The 20,309-nt window shown below is 39.3% G+C and overlaps 1 protein-coding gene across 4 annotated transcripts in view; it reads right to left on the bottom strand.

Annotated features, from left to right (window-relative positions):
* stx8 (syntaxin 8) overlaps positions 1–20,309 on the bottom strand; it is a 173,944-nt gene that overhangs the window by 137,884 nt on the left and 15,751 nt on the right. For all 4 annotated transcript variants that reach the window (XM_055654217.1, XM_055654214.1, XM_055654218.1 and 1 more), the window contains exons 3-6: positions 12,492–12,586; positions 11,241–11,351; positions 4,674–4,798; positions 1,997–2,089 (exon numbers count right to left, since the gene is read on the bottom strand). In XM_055654217.1, coding sequence (XP_055510192.1) covers positions 1,997–2,089; positions 4,674–4,798; positions 11,241–11,351; positions 12,492–12,586 — 424 coding nt within the window. The remainder of the gene's footprint in view (positions 1–1,996; positions 2,090–4,673; positions 4,799–11,240; positions 11,352–12,491; positions 12,587–20,309) is intronic.

The following is a 20,309-nucleotide window of genomic DNA, read 5'->3' as shown; positions in this document are numbered from 1 at the left end:
TTAACGAAGCATGAGAATTTTTTTAACCAGCTTTGGCACAAATCTTACAAAGTAAATTTTCTTTGCAAACTACCTCATTACTCTCAAATATGAGGAAAAACACAGATGGCCCGTTGCTCGGCAACTAAACAATAATTAACAATAGACAAAGCTTCCGCCCAGAAGAGAACACAATAAACAGGTTAATGGTGCCGTGTCGATATGAAATTTCAAGAACAGAATAAAATCAACTTTATTGCTAATTTGAAGCTATTCGCTGACCCTGGCTGTTTGTGCATCGACAATGACATCATACTAGGAAACAAAGATTCAGCCTGATTCTAAACCAACCCATTTATTTCCTGAAAGTTAATCTCTGCATGCAGTGTCTCAATGGATTTGGCATTTGCAAATGTCTAGCTATGTCAATTAGAGTCTTATACATGCAAATATCTGGCTTTCATTATATTCATCGCACTTGCCCACAAACAATCTTAAGAATATTCGAAGCTTTTCCACAACTTGCATATCAAATTCGGGGGTTCTGCTCAACCTCTAAATTCTTTACAATATATATTGCAGAAAACAAATATACAAAGCTTGCAACATGTCTACATTTAATTTTTATGCTGATTGGTGCAAGGTCTAAATAAAATAAACTAAAGCAAAAATGCTCAGAATGGAATTATTTTGTTTCTTTTAAAAGTTTTTTTTAATCTATATATTTTCTACTCTATGATTACAAACAGGTGAAAATCTCCAGGCAATATATGAGGACATACAGTCATACCTTAACTTTTCCTTGCATCCCATCCTGATAGTACAGTAACAGCATGAATCGAAGCATGGCTGTTTGTTGAATCAGTGAAGTAAAATAACCACTTCAGTTTATTAAAATAGCTTCACCAGTTGTTCACCATTGGCTTAATCATACATCTTAGGTTAGATTACACATGTAAAAAGTAACATTTTACACCATGGGCCACTGCTAACACCAATGGACAAAGGATATGCTTTCATATAGCAGTAAAGTATGAAGCAATGATTAAGGCCACTGACTCATTGCGGATAAATAACCAAATTTAATTTTGTTTACATGATGTATAGTAGAAGTAGCAAATTTTGTGGGAGAAAATTTTAAATTTCTTTCAATTTGAGACTTTAAAATTACCAACAGGAGTATTTTAAAGGCTCGAATTGAAAGAAATGGCCACTTGCATTATAAAATTATATATCAATATCCTTGATTGATTTTGTTACCTTAACAGCACAATTAATCCATTGTTTTTATAAAATGGTCCATACGGCAGGGCAAAATGGCAAAGATGGCCGTTGTAACAAAAGGAAGGATCATGAAGGAGAAATGTAATATTGCAACAATTGTGAATCTCTGTTCGTTTGCACAATTATGCACCAAATCTAAGCATTATGTGAAAGGTCACGTGAAAAGAGCTAACATTTAAGCATGATCTCCTGCCATGGTAGGACATTTAAGCAACAATTCCCACTTAGACATGCCGCAACAAGTAGTGAGATCCAATTAGGTACACTTGATTTGCTTCAGTTGCTCACTTAATTAGAAGTGGATATCTAGGGCAAAGATTAGTGTCGTTGGTCAATCTGTGCCATATTTTCAAAACGTAAGGCTGTCTACTATAAAAAGTCTAAAACATTGAGACTATTAATTCATAATACTTTTGGAGCTTCTTCTCTGATTGACTCCTCCCCATTGCCCTCCAAGTGTGATCATGTTGTAAGCACTGGAGCCCACAATAAAATCTATTATATTTTTTCCGTTGATTTTGATATCAAAAACAATGCAGCAAATAAAAACTTTGAATAAAGGGATGGGACATGTAGACCAATATAGACAGGAGAGTAGAGCGGTGACAATCGTGTAACTTTGTTAATACATCGCAGATGGGCTAACTATAATGTCAAGTTGCTCAACTCCTTCAGATCATGTACGAGCCATGATAATACCCACGTAAAGCCGCAGTAAATTGAAAAAGCTTACCATTTTGTTCATCTAGTTCATTTCCTATATCCCGACCCATTTGTTTCTGTCTGGCTATCACTGTTACCAGAGCATCCAAGCCCGCATCTTGCTCTGAATTTGGAAATAGCACAAAAGAACAAAGTCAATGAAATGCAGCTGATCTCCATCTGTCTTCCAAAACTCTGGGATAGAATTATCACACTATAGAGGCAATCTGTACAATGGAAGTACAACATTCAACTGGCATGTCAGTCATAGAAAGCCAGTTAAGCAATTGCAAAGTAGAAAGATAATCAATTCAATTCATTCATAATAATCAATATTGTCTATGTTTAACATTTTCAATGTATATTAATATATCACAAAGCATAAAACATAGCTGTTTAACATTGCTTATAATCCATGACAAACTACTCTGTAAGATACATGAACAAATATTAATTTAGTTTTGTTTTGACTCTTAGGTCACCATCTCACTATCTCATTAACTCCTATCTCACCAGGGACTAACTTTACTGAACCTTTTTCCTTCCGCCCACAATATATAATATGTAAAAGAATATGTGATTCTGTTTGTAGTTTGTTTGGTTGTTTGTTTGTTTGTCTTTTTGCACAAAGTCCGCGAGCATTGCCACTTTTCATTTCACTGCTCATTTCATATGTGTATGTGATGGATAAACTTGACTTGACTAAGTGGCACCTCAGTCCTGGCTGTTAGAATTCCTAACCTATATCTCACTTGTTTAACCACATTGGTCAGGAACTCACTGGTGCAAATTTTGTTTATCGTAATGCAATTAATCTCTGATGTTAATGTCAAATCATGAATGTTTATTGCCGGATATAATTTTTGAAGTATATATACGAAAAAAGCTGCTATTAAGACTATTCATCCTTATTAGATAACTTGCATTATCTTTATAAATCCTGAGAATGTAACATTATATGACCCCACTGAAATCATACCTTACATTAAACAGCGTGCCAAATGAAATTCTGATTTAAATAATTGCACAGCTGTGAGTAACTATTATTCCTCTGCATCTGCTGGTGTGAACATCATTGTAAACATGTACGCTGTGTGACGGGAGCACTATTTAACATTCCCTTCTTCACACTGACTGGCATAATTCTCACATTCAGGACACTAGTCACGTTTAAACACAGGCTCAGAGCTGAACAGGATCCGGCTGCCACTGTAATATACTTTTTAATATTACCAAAGAGAGATAATAGATTCAGCTCTATCAAGAGATTAAAACTTTAATATTGTCCTACAGAGTGCATGAACACATTTCATGATTTCAACCTTGATATATTTATATTAGATGAAATTGAACTGAGGTACAGGCAAAGTACTGTGACAACATCAACTCTGCTTAAACTAAATGTTGTACCCTTTTTCCTTTATCTATGAACGGTGGATGGAATGATTGTATTCATGTATAGTCTTTTCTTTGTTTGGATAGCACGCAAATTAAACCTTTTCACTGTACGTCGTCACACATGTCAATAAGTCTGAAAAAGGGTCTCGACCCGAAAAAGTCACCCAATCCCTCTCTCCAGAGATGCTGCCTGTCCCACTGAGTTATTCCAGCTATTTGTGTATATCTTGACAATAATAAACTAAACTAAGCTAAACACAACACTCATTTCCTACAAGCATTTAGCTGCAATTATACTGCACAATATTATGTAACTGTGCACTCTGAATACTTTCCAGTGGTCATCTCTTCAGTTTCACATGTACCTGTCCAAATACAAGACTTTCGAACTAACTTTGGGCTATGAAGTCTGATTGTTCGGTTTCTTTGCAAAAAGCTGCCACCTAGTGAGTTTGCTTTGTATATCAGATTTCAGATCTGCAAAGCTCATTGCAAATCATCTCATTTTTCATATAAACGAATCAAAAGGTCTAAAAACTAATTTTCCAAATGGCTTCCTTCAATTGTAATTAGTTTATCAGGATCTGATTAAAACTTAAATGAGCTCCAGTGCATAAAAGCATTAATGTTAGTGAAATAGTCACATTAGGCATTGCATTATCTTTCAATGACATGCCTATATATTAAGTTTGAATTCATATCAGCTCTAAACATATAACTCTTGACTACGTATTTATAGCTTACAATCAATGTATGGATAGAAATTGAATTGAATTTATAATGTAATGCATCACAATCTTTTCAGCATGAATTTAAAAATGAATTTACAAAAGGATCACAGGAAGCACCATGTTCTGTCCATTACTTTCAAAAGCATGGAAAATTCCATATTCTACAGATTTTAAAATTTAAACCATTTTCTTGCGTTAATGAGGCAGATCGCTATTTGGCTTTTGATAAGAAATCATTGATGTAAAATGATAATTTAACTCTTAAGGCTATTTAACGTTGAACATTAACTTTAGTTGATTTTTAGTTTAAGTATTTACAATATTTTTATATTTATCATTGTACATTTTTATTTACTTTATAAATTCTTGAAGTGAAGTCAGAACATTAAAATTATTTCTGGATGTATTTTACTAAAATCAGTTTTCAAATCCTTTATTCAGGTAGTCTTTCAGTTATTATTTTTGCTTGTTTATACCTCTGGTATTAATGAAGACCAAATCTCCAAGGAGGGCTTGGCCATTTTTTTAGATCTACTTAAAAATATAGTATTTATGAACTTTCATAAAGATAGGTTTTACCTTGTATGATCATCTGCTGTTGATGTTTGATTTCACTAAAATCAAGCCCTCTAGTTTCTTCTGGTTCCTCCATTAACCAAGGGTTGGTGAGATCAGTCTTTGGATCTGTACTTATAAGGCTAGTCCTAAAAGTTAAATACAAATCCAATAAGTTGCAATGAATACATTAACTTGGTTATGTACTCCATTACTGACACTGAACTTTGTCTCTAGAACTGATGCGCTACATTGCTGAGAACTATATTCTGCACTCTGTATCTTTTCCATTCCTCTAACTACAGTAATTGAGTTTGACTTGATTACATTTACGTATATATTATCTGATTTGTTTGGATAGCATGCAAAACAAAGCTTTTCTCTGTACCTTAGTACCTTGATAATAATAAACAATTTCATGTGAGTTTGTTAGATAAATGATTGACCTAACGTAATCACACTCAAACAACTTGCGTTTAAATACAATTTTAAATAGTGAAACATTTAAACCGTATATTTATGAACTATATATTAAAGTAGTAAAGTTTTTCAAGGCACATCAGAACAGTAGCAAACATCATGCCTCAAAAGAAGATAATAGGGAAGATGATTGAAAACTTAACTTGGGTTATTTAAGAATGTCTTAATAGAAGAAAGACAGGCATTGGGATTTAGGGAGGGAAATACATCATGAAGGGTCCTGACAACAGAAATATAAAATAGATTTAGTAATCATTCAATCACGCTAAATGTATTGATTCGGGGCGGCACAGTGGCGCAACAGTGGAGCTGCTGCCTTATGGTGCCAGAGATCCAGGTTCGATGCTCACTACGGGTGCTGGCTGTACAGAGTTTATATGTTCTCCCTGTGACTTGGTTAATTGACTTCAGTAAAATTGTAAATTGTCCCTAGTGTGTAGGGTGGTGCTAGTGTATGGGATGATCACTGGTCGGCACAGACTCGGTGGGCCGAAGGGCCTGTTTCCACCCTATATCTCTAAAGTCTAAGTCTAAACTGAACAGCCAAAACCAAAATGAAATTCAATGACAAGGATGGCAGGTATTATGCATTAAATCAAATGTTTATCCACCCATTATCCAAATCCAACAAATATATTTTGTGAACAATTTATACTATTTCATACTTTATTTAATAATCCATCATTTGACAAATGTTTTTGAAAAATAATTTGGTGTTTGCAGGAAATTTTAAACTTAATCTTTCTCAAACCTAATGGTAATAAAATAAGAAAATTCTACATGACTCTCATTCGGTAAAGAAGTGTTTTTGGCTGGGGAGGTGGTATGCTATTTGAACTTTTAGAATTATTCTAAATGAATTAATGCCACAAGTGATGGCTTCCACTGATTGTCGCCAGAAGCTTGCGTCCTTTTCAGGACAGCGAGGTCAACATTTGAATCATGGAAGATGGACATGAAAGAAGGAGAATGCACAGGTAAAAAGAGCACAATGCTTAATTTTTTAAAACAATCACCCTCACAAACAAAGTTTGAATTCAATTATATTTATTGTTACATGTACCTAGGTACTGTGAAATGTTTTGTTTTTGCATACAACCTGGTAAAATCACATAGCAAATCTCACCTAGGCAGCACACAAGTGTCGCCACGTTTCACGTGGGTGCCAAAAAGTTGCAAAAATTCACCGTCAAATTCACCAACAGTCCTATCCTCCCTCTCTATCTTCTGTGAGGTGGCTGCTACACCCCACAGCCGCACCTACACCACACAGCCCCCACCCAAGCTCCCCTCACCAGGTGCCCCCTCGTTCTCAGCGGCTCTCTGCCGGACCCCCGCTTTGTTCTTGGCCATACAAGGTCCTTTGAGTCTCTTCATTCCATATCACAAACTTGTGTGCTATAGTTTATCAGATAAACATTCAACAAAGGTAGACAAGGAATAGGCGACATTTTGGGTCGACACCCTTCTTCAGACTGATGGACTGAAGAAGGGTCTCGACCCGAAACGTCGCCTATTCCTTCGCTCCATAGATGCTGCCTCACCCGCTGACTTTCTCCAGCATTTTTGTCTACCATCGATTTTTCCAGCATCTGCAGTTCTTTCTTAAACACAACATTCAACAGGATTGCCAAATGGAATTCTTCATTTAGGTTACAGTACATAAAATAAATGTGAACTGCCATTTCCAGAAATAATGTCATGCAATAGATTTTAGGAAGCTCAGTAAACAGCAATAAAATGCAAGCTATAAGTAATTTACATCAAAGCTGGATTTGCTGATATTTTACTAAATGCAAAGGCAACAAAATAGAGAGAGTACAGAGGAGATTTACTAGAATGTTGCCTGGGTTTCAGCAACTAAGTTACAGAGAAAGGTTGAACAAGTTAGGGCTTTATTCTTTGGAGCACAGAAGGTTATGGGGGGACTTGATAGAGGTTTTTAAAATGATGAGAGGGATAGACAGACTTGAGGTGGAAAAGCTTTTCCCACTGAGAGTAGGGAAGATTCAAACAAGGGGACATGACATGAGAATTAAGGGACTGAAGTTTAGGGGTAACATGAGGGGGAACTTCTTTACTCAGAGAGTGGTAGCTGTGTAGAATGAGCTTCCAGTGAAGGTGGTGGAGGCAGGTTTGTTTTTATCATTTAAAAATAAATTGGATAGTTATATGGATGGGAAGGGAATGGAGGGTTATGGTCTGAGCGCAGGTATATGGGACTAGGGGAGATTATGTGTTCGGCACGGACTAGAAGGGTCGAGATGGCCTGTTTCCGTGCTGTAATTGTTATATGGTTATATGGTTATAAGACTGCAAAACAAGTAAACAATGAGTGTTGTACAGGGGGTGCAAGAATTTTAAAATTTAAAAATGCTGACAAGAAAATGCATTAGATTCTTATTCCATCCAGTATGTCGAGCCAAATCCTCAAATGTAGAAACACAGTCAATTCCAAGTTTTAAGGACATTGTGTTATAATGAAAGCAATTAGCAACAATCTGCAGCACCATCTTTTTCCTAACCACCTGTTACAAATCCATCTTTAATCATGACAAATATCACCTGATGACTGTAATCCTTATGACATGTTTGATACCTGTAACTGTGCCACATTCTACTTCCTTTTTCCTCTCTGATCTTACTTATGCTTTGCTTTGGTGGTGTAAAGATTAAAGCTTATCCAATTAGCCTCCCACTGTTTTTGCCATGTTAATCACCTAAATCTTTGGAATGGTCACAGGGCAGTGGAGTGTGTCGATGATTTCTGTTTTTTTTTGTGATCAGCTTTAACTAATTATAAGGCTTTGAGATTTGCTGGAATAGAAAAGCGGAGAGAAATGGAATCAGAGAACTGCATCGCTGTTTAATAACCTGCAGCTAATCTTCACCAGACCATTGTTTCACTGCAAATTCTTTCCAGAAAAAAAACTTCCTAAGTGTCTCTGATAATCCAACCGCAGCCTTTTTTTTGACAGAGGCCACACATTAGGATTTACTATTGTTTTACTTGAAAAAAAAGTCTTCACGATTTGCCTCAACGTCGCCTAATTACATGACAAAGTTTAACAAGATTGCAGACTGGAATTTTTCATTAAGGTCACATTGCATAAAAGAAATGCGAACTGCCATTGCAAGAAACAACTTCACAATATAGATTTTAGCAAACCCACACAAGCTCAGTGAACAGAAATAAAAAACAGACTATAAATAATTTACATCGATCCTGGATTTGGGGATATTTCACAGTTCTTTTCACATTTGCATTAATTGAACAATAGGGTTGCGATATTGCTAGTTTTAACCAGAATGAATTCATATCCTAAAGTTGAATTTATTAGCTGAACACGATAAATCTCCATGTGTTCACTATATTCAAGGATAAACCACAGAACTAACTTCAGATCAGTACACTTTGGTTGACCCAAAAACAGCTTTGTTTCTCCAGTTGCCTTTCTCCATTGAGAAAATTATGCAGCATATTAAATAAATAAATAAACTGCGCATTAATAGGATAGCATCCTTTGCTGAAGGCATGTTAGCTTCAGGATGAGAGCAATTACGGTTCAAAACTGTCACTCAAATACAATCTGGAGTTGAATCTCTTCTTAATTAGGGACCCAAACAAATGAGTCAATCTTGAAGCAACAAATTTGAATGTATTGATTTGAAGATTTATTATTTCATTGATAACATCTTCAGAATTTTTTTTTCAAAATACCAGATTTTTATTGCTCTTTTATCCTGAGTAAAGTCTATAAGGGGCTACCCTAACTAGGCAATGCGACAATAAGATTAGACCACACGAGTAATTCACTAATGTACCATGAAAACAGCTCAGTAAAAACTATTGACTGAGTAGTATGATAGGTTAGACTAAGACCTTTCACCTTGGGGATATGGGTTCAAATCCAGCACAGACTGATGGGATACGTTTCCCCTTTCTTTTAATTGTGAGGGTAACTCTGTGAAATTGATTTGGACAATGTCAATCCAGACAACGGCAGACTTGTTTACAGCACAAAACTATCCCTAATTCCTGGCTAATTGGAACATTTAATCACACTGCATTATCACTGGTAAAGCACATTGGTGCAACAGAAGATGTTCTTCTGAAAAAGGAGTACAAAACCATTAGTAGGTCAGAGTAGCATTTATTTTCACCAAGCAGGGATTACATTTAATGTTATCTGAAGCCAAAGGTGTTTCATTCGGTCTGCTGAGTAAAAATGACATTAAATAACCAGTGACATTCTATCAAAATCATAATCTGCAATAATTATAATGATTGTTGCACATTTTTCAGTCACTCCAACACACTATTACTCAAAAATGTTCTTCAGAATTAAGCAGCTGAGCCCGAAATCCAGAATTTCCAAAGTTCCCCGATTCAAATGATGAAAAAAGAGCCCGCCTTGTCCATGCTGACAAAGTTGGCATATTGGACTAGTCCCAGCTACCTGCATTTGGCCCATTGTTCTCTCAAACCCTTCCTAGCCATGTATGTCCAAATGCCTTTTAAAAGTCATAATTGTCAAAATGGTGTGTGACTTGGAAGGGAACAAGAAGGTGGTGATATTTCCAGACATCACATCCCTTGTCATTCTTAGTGACAGATGCCTGAGAATAGTGATGTGGATGGTGCTTTAGACTTATCTAGTTGAGCGACCAAAGTGAGTTTGTAAATTGTACACATTTCAGGCTCCATGCATCATTGGTGAGAAGAATGAATGTGTAGCAATAAAGAACTGCAGACGCTGGTTTACAAAAAAACAAGACATTAAGTGGTAGAGTAACTCAACGGATCGGGCAGCATCTCTGAAAAACATGGATAGGTAATTTTTCGGGTTGGGATCCGTCTTCGGATCGATGTTTCAAGTCAGTCTGAAGAAGGGTCCTGACCCGAAATGTTGCCTATCTAAGTTCTCCATGGATGTACTTTGTATCTTTTAATATTTGGGATGGTGGGTCCAAAAGAAGGCCCAAACGAAAGCTTCTTGAGTAATATTGTAGCTCCACTTGCCGAGGCAAGAGAAGAGCATTCCTTCACACCCTCCTCACTTATGCCTTGTGGATGAGTGTTAAGTCTCTGGGTGTTGCGAGGTAAACCACACTTCGGGATACCCAGCCTCTGAGCTGCTTATGTAGCCTGAGCATTTGTGTTACAGGAGACAGAACAAACTGCAGATGCTGATATCGTTGATCGCTGATGCTGATGTCTTTCAATCAATCCTGGCAACCAAGCTAATCTCAGATAAGAGCAGAAAAATGTTGGAATCGTTCAGCAGGCCTTGCTGCAGCCGTGGGAAAACTTCAGATCGATACCTCTGCAGTGTGTTTTTTTAATTTCAGCTTCAGGCAACATCCACAGATTTCTTGCTTTTCATTCCCATGGTGACTGACACTATTAAACATTTATTTCCCCTCAAATATTGGTGGGGAAGGGAGCAGGTATTGAGACACTTATCTTTCTTAACTCTTAATTCAGTCTACAGGGTTGACCATGAGGTTCCCGACCCCCATCGCTTTAATGCCTAAAAGTCTTATTTTCCGTCCGAGAATGTCACAACCTTTTGCACTCAATACTGAATTTTACAATATTGAATTCTATGATATAGTCCATCACGGGAATTGACCTTCCCACCATCGAATAGACCTGTAGGAGCTGCAGCCTCAAACAGGCAGCCTATATTATCAAAGACCCACACCATTCTGGTCTCATTTTCACTATCAGGAATAAGGTAGAGGTGTCTGAAAACCGACCACCCGTTTCAAGAACAGCTTCTTCCCAACAATGATGAGGCTCTTGAACAGTACACAACATTAATGTCAACTATGAACTTCCATGGACTGTCTTTGATTGCACTATGGAGTTTGTTTTTGCACTACTATTGTGGTTATTAATTTATTGACTTTTTTGTTTATTATATATTATCTATGTGCACTGTGTTTACAGGCCTGTTGCTGCGTAAGAATTTCACTGTTTTGTTGTCAGTACTTTTGAGAATTACACACTTGACTACAACTTCAGGTAACTTTTTTTAATATGTCTGTATCATTCTGTTTTACCATGTAGTTTCCGTAAACATCACCATTCAAGTCAAGTCATACCTCATTACTTCAGGTTCCGTGCCATCCTTCTTGAAGGATGTTTGAAGCTGTCGTTCTCTTGTTAACAAATCATCCAGCATGTTTTGATGCCTATCTGCTTCAAGCTGTGTACTGAATATGAACTGTTAAAGAATTGTCATAAAACCATAGAGCACCACAGTCGGAGGTCGTCCATTCCATTGTATCCATGCCGGCTCTTTGAAAGAGTTACTTAAAAGAGTTTCACCCCTCCGTTATTTCTTCCACTCCCCTATTATTTCTTCACGGACGTGCAAATGTTTGCTTTCAAGTTTTTAACCCAATACTCTTTGAAATATATTATTAAATCTAATTTATTTTCTGCAAATAAAACACACCTTACTTTTATATGTTAGTTTGGTATCTTAAATCTGTAGCATCTGGTTACTGATGTTTTTGGATGGAGACAAATTCTATGCATTTTTTCTATCAAAATAACCCTTTAGATTGATGATACACACGTTACTATCTTACAAGGAGACGTTTAGATCAGACATCGGCTTTTTGCAATCTGGAGCAGACTGAATGGACTGAGTGGTCTACTTATGCTATTAATTTGCACGTTAATATATACATCTTCAATTTTTATCAAGTGAAATCCAAAACCCTATGATAATGTATCTGGCAATAGCAAAGTCTCACAATTTAGTTTAGAAACAAGGAATCACAGATCCTGGTGTACATAAAACTACACAAATTGCTGGAGTAAGTCAGCGAGTCAGGCAGCATCTATGGGAAACATATATAGGTGACGTTTCAGATCGGGTTTGAAGAAGGATCCTGACCCAAAACATCACCTGTCCATGTCCTCCAGAGATGCTGGCTGACCCGCTGAGTTACTCCAGCACTTTGTGTCACAATTTATTTTGTCTTCAGTGCTACACAGAACACGTGAGTATCAGTTAATTTTGGATTAATTCACACAAGCTTCCTGTTATATTTTATATATTAACTCCATCCTATAAATGTTTTTTTTTTAAATGATCAGATTTTAGCTCAGAATCAATTTTCTTGTAGCTTGCCTAGCAGTAAAAACAAGTACGCTTAGAAAATCTTCACTGTAATTTTTTAAAATGCAGAAGCACGAATTATGTTTATATTTTGGGATGTTTTAGGATGTTTACCAGAAATATTTAATAATTGTTTGCCACAGCTTCAATAAATAGCCTGCACACACTATCAGCTTACCTAATATCGTGCAGCCTCAATAGCGACAACATTTTAAAAGGATACATTTGACGGGTGGACAGATTTCGCAACAAGGAATCCTTCAGTTGGTTAATCTGTTCCTGGAGCCGCTGTAGAGATGACCGAATCGTCACATTAAACTAGAAGGGGAGAGAGGGAAAATAAATTGTTGGCTCGAGATCCTTTTCTGAAATCCATTCATCAATATTTCAGCAAACAAGCTTACGTAAAAAAGCAACTGATAAATTGTGTTTTCAGTGAAGCACATTTCACAATTCAGTTATTTTGCCATTTGTCATGCATTTAGTACCTACTAGGTCAGGGAGCAAAATAAACAAAGAAGTATGAACAATCTTTTCAATAAATATTTTGAAGAAAAAACCTACATAACTGGCCAATGCATGGTTCAACTTTTTAATTTTTGTGGATTGGCTTTCTGGCAATAGCTATCAATGATCTCAAGCAGTTACACTAATAACCCATTTTCTGTACACTGCCAGGGACTGAGAAAATAGTATCATAGCTCAGGCCAAACAACATTCAAGTTGTGCGATACAGCATGGAAATAGGCCCTTCAGCCGATGAGTCCACACTGACCATAAACCACCTGTTCACACTAGTTCCATGTTATTCCACTTTGGCATCTTACACACACACACATAAAGGGTGGCATAGTGGTAAGACTGCTGTACTCACGCCAGAGACCCGGGTTCGATCCTGACTAAGGGCGCTGTCTGTGTGGAGTTTGCACGTTTTCCCTGCGGATTTCTTTCAGGTGTTCCGGTTTTATCCCACATTCCAAAAACATCCAAGTTTGTAGGATAATTAGCTGCTGTAAATTGCCCCTAGTGTGTAGAATTTGAAGCTGGGATAACATTGAACTAATGTATGGATGATCGATGGTTGGGCCGGTGGGCAGAAGGGCCCGTTTCCCCACTGTATCGCTAAGGTAAACTAAAGAAAACTAAACTAGGGGAGATTTACAGAGGCCAATTAACCTACAAACCTGCACATCTTTGGTAAGATGGTGGAAACCAAAGTACAGGGGGAAAACCCACGTGGTCAAACTCCGTACAGACAGCACCGGTAGCGAGTCTTTGACATTGTAAGGCAGCTGCCCTACTGCTGCGCCACTGTGCTGCAAATAAGTGTGTACACTCCTGTGTTTCCTCCAAAGAGAGTGAATAACAACATTACCCAAAATACTCAAAAGAGAACTTTTACTCAAAAATCAGTACGTACCAAAATGAATCAATTTCTGCAGCACATGTAGAACAATATATCATTGAGGTTCAAACTTTCTTTAAAAAATGAAATACATGTTCCAGTGAAAGGGCAGCATAACAGCACAGCTGGCAGAGCCAGAGACCCGTGTTCAATCTTGACCTTGGATGCTTTCTGTGTGGAGTTTGCGCATTCTCCCTGGGAGTGCATGCGTTTCCTCTGGGTTCCTCCAACATCCCAAAGACATGCAGGTTTCCTGGGTTCATTGGCCTCTGTAAATTGTCCTTAGTGTGTAGGGAGTGGATGCAAAAGTGAGATAACATAGAACTGGGTTGAATTGGTGATCAATGGTTGGCATGGGCTCGTAGGACCTGTTTCCATGCTGTAGCTGTCAATATATTAGTCAATTTGTCGGTAAACAAGAGCTGTTTTGTCTTTGTCTGTGAAGGTATATATGAAAAAGCAGAACTCAAGCAGTTTCTCAATTTGAAATGTAAATACATTTTACTAGATTTAATGCCAACTGTTTTTCAATTCGGACAAAGAAATGCTTTGGATACAATGTTGTGGAAAAAACTCAGCAATTGATTAAATGGCCTCTTTGCCAGAACTACGTCCAACGGCAGAACAATGGACGAGTGCAATGTGAGTGACTAATCCTGGATAAAAATGCTGAATAATACAGATGTTGGGGTGGGCTGTTCTGCCTGGATGCTCACCCAAGTCCCCGATAATCTTTCCAATTATGAGTCTGTCAAATTCCCAACTGAGATTTGATAGGCTGAACTCACACCTCACAGCTCTAACGTCCATCAGCACATGAGGAGGGCAGTTTTTTAAAATCATTTATTCAGAATAAAAAATATATCCAAAGCAAGAACTGTGCAAATATTCTTCCGACATTCTCAGCGGCTATAGATACATTCATCAGCGTCCTATTTGGCAGTGTTCACCGAAACATGATTATAGCCGGCACCCTTGCCACCCCTGGGGCCCCCTGGGGAGATAATCCTTCCCTTGCTTGAGGAGCATCTCCACCACACCCTGCCCCTCAACATCCAGCAGTGTGACGACCCTAGACTGTGGTCCTCCCCCACAGAGCCTTGGCGTTGGCTCCACCAAGCTACAGTGCGTCCCTCAGCGGCCAGTCGGCTACGTTGCACATGAACAGCTCTTGCATGATGATGTTTCTCTGCGGAATTGGCATGGACACCCTGCTGGTGTCCCTTGGCTATATCCTCTATGAGCTAGGGCGTGACTTTTCACGTGCCATCCACCCAAAAAAGCACACAACTGACAAACATTGCTTTGATCTCCATGTCAATCATTTGGGAGGAAGCAGGAAGCTAAGATATTTTTTTCTTCTCTGTAATGAAAAAAAAATTCAGCGCTAGCATCTCTTTATTTTATTGTGGGATCAATATATCTCTGCTTTTCTCCCACTCGTATTTTGGACAAACAATTCAAAGGGTAGTATCAACCAGAATCATTTTACACCCAGTACTCTCACCCCTTAACCCCATGAATCCCAGATTGTCTTCGATGTCAGAGTCATAATGTCATACAGCAGAAACAGGCCATGATGTCCCATCAATGCTAGTCTCACCTGCCCATATTTGGCCCATATCCTTCTAAACCTTTCCTATCCATGTACCAGACCAAATGTCTTTTAAATGATGTTGTCCCTTACAGCGCCAGAGACATGGGTCCGATCCTGACTACAGGTGCTGTCCGTTCCTCAAGTTCCAATTAAATATTTCCCCTCTCACCTTAAACCTATGTCCGAATCGCTTAACCAGGCTCTCACTCATCTGCAAGGCTTCTCTTATTTAGTTGTTTCATTGTACTGCAAAATATCAGTGGTGCCACACAGTGATGTAAAGATCATGAGATTTTACTTACTTGTGGCAAAGTGTGTGGCTTTTTCAGTGAGTCGGTGTTTGGCAGATGGCCAGTTTAGGGCAGAATAACCAACTTTACCTCTTTGCCTATTTGGCCTATTTGGAAATTTTGTGGGTTTTTTTAAGATGTGCCACCGTAAAACTGCTCCACATATAAATGTCACACATTCAGAATTTACATTTTGTTCTCAGAATGCAGACCAAAGGATTCTGACTGTCCGATTTACCTCACCATCATTGCGAACGTTGGAATTTGTCTCTGGGACTGACGTACTACAATGTTGAGAACTATATTCTGCACTTTGCTCTACCTATTGTATTTGAGTTTGACTTGATTACATTTATTTACAAGATAAAAGATACAAGATACATTTATTTGTCACATGTACCAATTGGTGCAGTGAAATGTGCGGTCACCATACAGTCATACGAATAATAAAGAGCACAGAACACGATAGTCTTTAACACAGACATCCCCACACAGCGGGATTAAAGTTTCCCCACTGTGAGGCAAGGTTCCAAAATTCAGTCATCGTCCTCTGTTGTCCTCCGCTGTCGCCCCGCTGTCGCCCAACGTTCAGGCCCGCTCGCCGAGATGATGGAAGTCCGACGTAGGGACTGGAGGACAACCTCAGCAGCTTGGACATCCGAATCGACCACCTCCACGGCTCCCGAAGTCCACAGGCCACGCTGGGCGGAGATTCAACGCTGGCGGTCCTCGGCAAAGGGTCCCAGGACTGCGCGATGTTGAAGTCAGCGCCGCCCGCGCTGGGAGCGCTACGAACCACAGCTCCGATGTTGAAGCAGCAGGCCCAGCACTCCGGAGCTTCAATGGCGATCCAGGTAAGCAATTGCCCGCACCGCGATGTATCCGGCGCTGCACCGCCGCTGCTGAAACTCTGATCCGGTCCCTAGCAGGAAAGGCCGCTCCAATCCAGGTGGTAGGCCGCGAGGTCGCGACTCGGAGAATAGTCGCATCCTCGCCAGGAAATGACTGGGAAACGGTTTCCCCCTTACCCTACCCCCCTCCCCCCACATAGAAAAGTTAAAGAAATCTCCAAAACAAACTTTAAAACTGACTAAAAATTAAAAAGAAGAGAAAAACAGACAGACTGTAGGCAGAGGCTGCCATCAATGCGGCGCCCCTAGTGGCCAATGGTACAATATGACTGATCTGTTTGGATGGAACATAAAACAAAGCTATTCACTGTATCTTGGTGCACGTGACAATAATAAACCTAAACTTAACACATGCCAAAAAAACATGAACAGTTCATGGTGTCTGAGAATGCACTAGTCAGTGGCCTGATTGTGATGAAAATAAACAAACTGAAATTGTAACTAAAATGAAAAGAAAGTGTAAGTAAAAGAAGAATATCACTCCTTGACAATCGGGGACCATGCTGCCTTCGTGGGCTTCTGCAGTGAACAGCTGTACGCTGGCTTTGCAACCAGCATTTGCCAGAAATGTGTGGAAATGGTTTGTGACCCTTCAAATCTGGTGAACAATTTGAAAATAATCCTATTGCACGATGAAAACCCCACAGAGGCTCAGCAGTTGGTATCTTCCTTATGTCCAATAGTGACAAGAACAGAAATAAGAGAAACACTGCTTGCTTGCTTGATTACTCAACACTCAAAAGTTTAGAGATACAGCATAGAGACAGGCCCTTCGGCCACCGTCCGCAGTGATTGATACTAGCCACCCAACTCCCCTGTTCACACTGGTTCGATATCTTCTCACCTTCTCATCCATTCCCTACACACTAGGGTCAATTTATAGAGGTCAATTAACCTACAAACCAGCGCATCTTTGTGATGTGGGAGGAAACCGGAGTACCGGGAGGACACACAGGGAGAACGTGCAAACACCAAACAGACAGCACCCGAGTGAGGATCAAACCCGGGTCTCTGGCACTGCGAGGCAGCAGTTCTACCAGTTGCACCACTGTGTCATGTGCTTAAAGAGTAAAAGAGAATAAAACTGATATATTTGCTGATAAGCAGAATTTACTACCTCTGCCCAATACTCATAAAAATTGGAAAGAAAATGTTTCTGAAATGAAACTGCTGAGATAGAAAATTGCACATGCAGGACATGCTGTTAACGTAAGTAACTGTAAACCTAAGTACAGGCAGTCTCCAGATTACATTAGACTTTCATTTCTGAGAAATGTGCATAAACTATTTTTTCTATATCAAAAATGTCCGTTTTCTATATTGCCACCCATATCGTATTGCTTTGCACATACTTGCTATGATTCTTTCATTTCACCAATTATGTTCGCTCTAACGCTGCCCATAATTAAACTAATGGAGCATATGTTGCACCCAGTTGTAAATTAACACCATGAAAAGCTTGAAAAAGTATTAAAAAATTTAGGGGAGAATTTGCATCGTCACAATGTATACAGTAGGCACAAGGAACTGCAGATGCTGCATTACAAAAAAAAACACACAAAGCGCTGGTGTAAAACAACGGAGCAGGCAGTATCTCTGGAGAACATGGATCAGCAACATTTCTGAAGAAGGGTCCCGACCCGAAAAGTCGTCTATCCATATTCTCCAGAGTTGCTCCCTGACCTGCTGAGTTACTCCAACAATAGACAATAGACAATAGGTGTAGGAGTAGGCCATTCAATGTGATCATGCTTAATCATCCACAATCAGTACCCTGCCTTCCTGCCTTCTCCCCATATTCCTTGCGCTATCTTTAAGAGCTCTATCTAACTCTCTCTTGAAAACATCCAGAGAACCGGCCTCCACCGCCCTACGAGGCAGACTCACAACTCTCTGTGTGAAAAAGTATTTCCTCATCTCCGTTCTAAATGGCTTACCCCTTATTCTTAAACTGTGGCCCCTGCTTCAGGACTCCCCCAACATCGGGAACATGTTCCCTGGCTCTAGCATGTCCAAACACTTAATAATCTTATATGTTTCAATAACTTTGGAACATATACTATGTTCAGATATCAATGAATGCTGCTAAGTATTTTATTAATACTATTACTAGCTTGAAAGATGTTTTCAAGATTTATGGAAGAATATGCATTGTCGAATTTCCATAAATCAGGTCTTCCTAATCCAGGGAGATCCTGCATCTGCTTGTGTTCTGTATGGATGCTTACGGGGACATCTAGTGTGCATGCACAGAAAGACAAGACTGATCAGTGTAAGAAAAAATCTAAAAATTAGGTTTGGTGTGCGATGGTTGGAATTTGAATGGAGACTTACAGCTGTATATATTTTTTTAACGCATTTGTACTATTGTCTGGCATTCTATTCCTATTTCTCTTCCTGTATATTTCTATCATTCTATTGCAACAAGTTCATTAAGAAATTCACTACAGGTGCAGTCTGTACGGAGTTTGTACGTTCTCCCTGTGACCACGTGGGCTTTCTCCCACATCCCAAAGACGTACAGGTTTGTAGGTTTATTGGCTTTGGTAAAATTGTAAATTGTCCCTGGTAGTGAGATAGTGTTAATGTATGGGGTGATCACTGGTCAGCACGGACTCGGTAGGCAGAAGGCTCTATTAAAGATAAGTCTAATGACATCTTTAAAATTATGAAAGCACGACAAACTGCAGATGTTGGAATCATGAGCAAAGCACGAACAGTTGGAGGAACTCAGTGGGTCAGGCAGCATCTGTTGAAGGTATGAGCAGGTGACATTTTGGGTCAGGACCCTTCTTCAGACTGACGACGTTTAGGGTTCAAAGTTTCAAAGGTCAGTTTGTTGTCACGTGTACCAATTAAAGTACAGTGAAACTCGAATCACCATACAGCCATAGTAAAAAAAAACAACAAGACACACAACTACATAAAAGTCAACATAAACATCCACCACAACGGATTCCCCACATTCCTCACTGTGATGGAAGGCAATAAAGTCCAATCTTCTTCCTCCTTATTCTCCCGCGGTCGGGGCAGTCTAGCCATCTGCAGTCGAGGCTATCGAAGCTCCCGCGTCGGAGCGATTGAAGCCCCCGCCTCGGGGTGGTCGAAGCTCCTGTGGCCTGGAGCTCCCGAAGTCGGTCTCTAACCAGGGAACACGAGCTCGGCAATGTTAAAGTCCGCTGGCTCCCGCGGTTAGAGCTCCGAGGTCGATCCCTGACACGATGGTAAGTCCGCAGGCTCTCGCGGTTGGAGCTCCTGAAGTCTGTCTCCAGCAAAGGCCGCCAACTCCTTGATGTTAGGCCACAGTGCGGACGGAGATACGATACAGGAAAAAAAAATCGCATCTCCGTCGAAGAGTTGGGACCCTTCTTCAGATCGAATTTCCAGATGTTGCATGGCCCACTGAGTTCCACAAGCACCTTGTGTTGGGATCTTTAAAATGATGAGGAATTCACTAAATTTGAGGAACAAAATATATTTCCGCCAGTGAAGTGTTCCAAAAAAACCACACATATAAAATCATTCCAATCAATCCAAAATATTGTATTAAAGATAATTCTTCAGGAGAGATTGAGTACCACATGGAATTATTTAAGAAATAGCTTAGGCTGAAGGACCAAGAACTAAGAACTCAGTCGGTTAGGAAGCGCTGACTCAAAAAAGCATTTGTATTATTAAAGAACCAAACTATGCTGCCCACACTCTCATTTCTCTCCTACCATTGAGCAGGATGGACAGGAGTCTGAATATCGTGACCTCCAGATTCGGGAACAACTTCTTCCCAGCAACCTGTGGAGGCCAAGTCATTGGGTATTTTTAAAATGAAGATTAATAGGTT

The sequence above is a fragment of the Leucoraja erinacea genome, chromosome 23 (genome assembly GCF_028641065.1).
Source record: "Leucoraja erinacea ecotype New England chromosome 23, Leri_hhj_1, whole genome shotgun sequence".
Taxonomy (NCBI): Eukaryota; Metazoa; Chordata; class Chondrichthyes; order Rajiformes; family Rajidae; genus Leucoraja; species Leucoraja erinaceus.
This window is presented reverse-complemented; position numbering and strand designations above follow the sequence as displayed.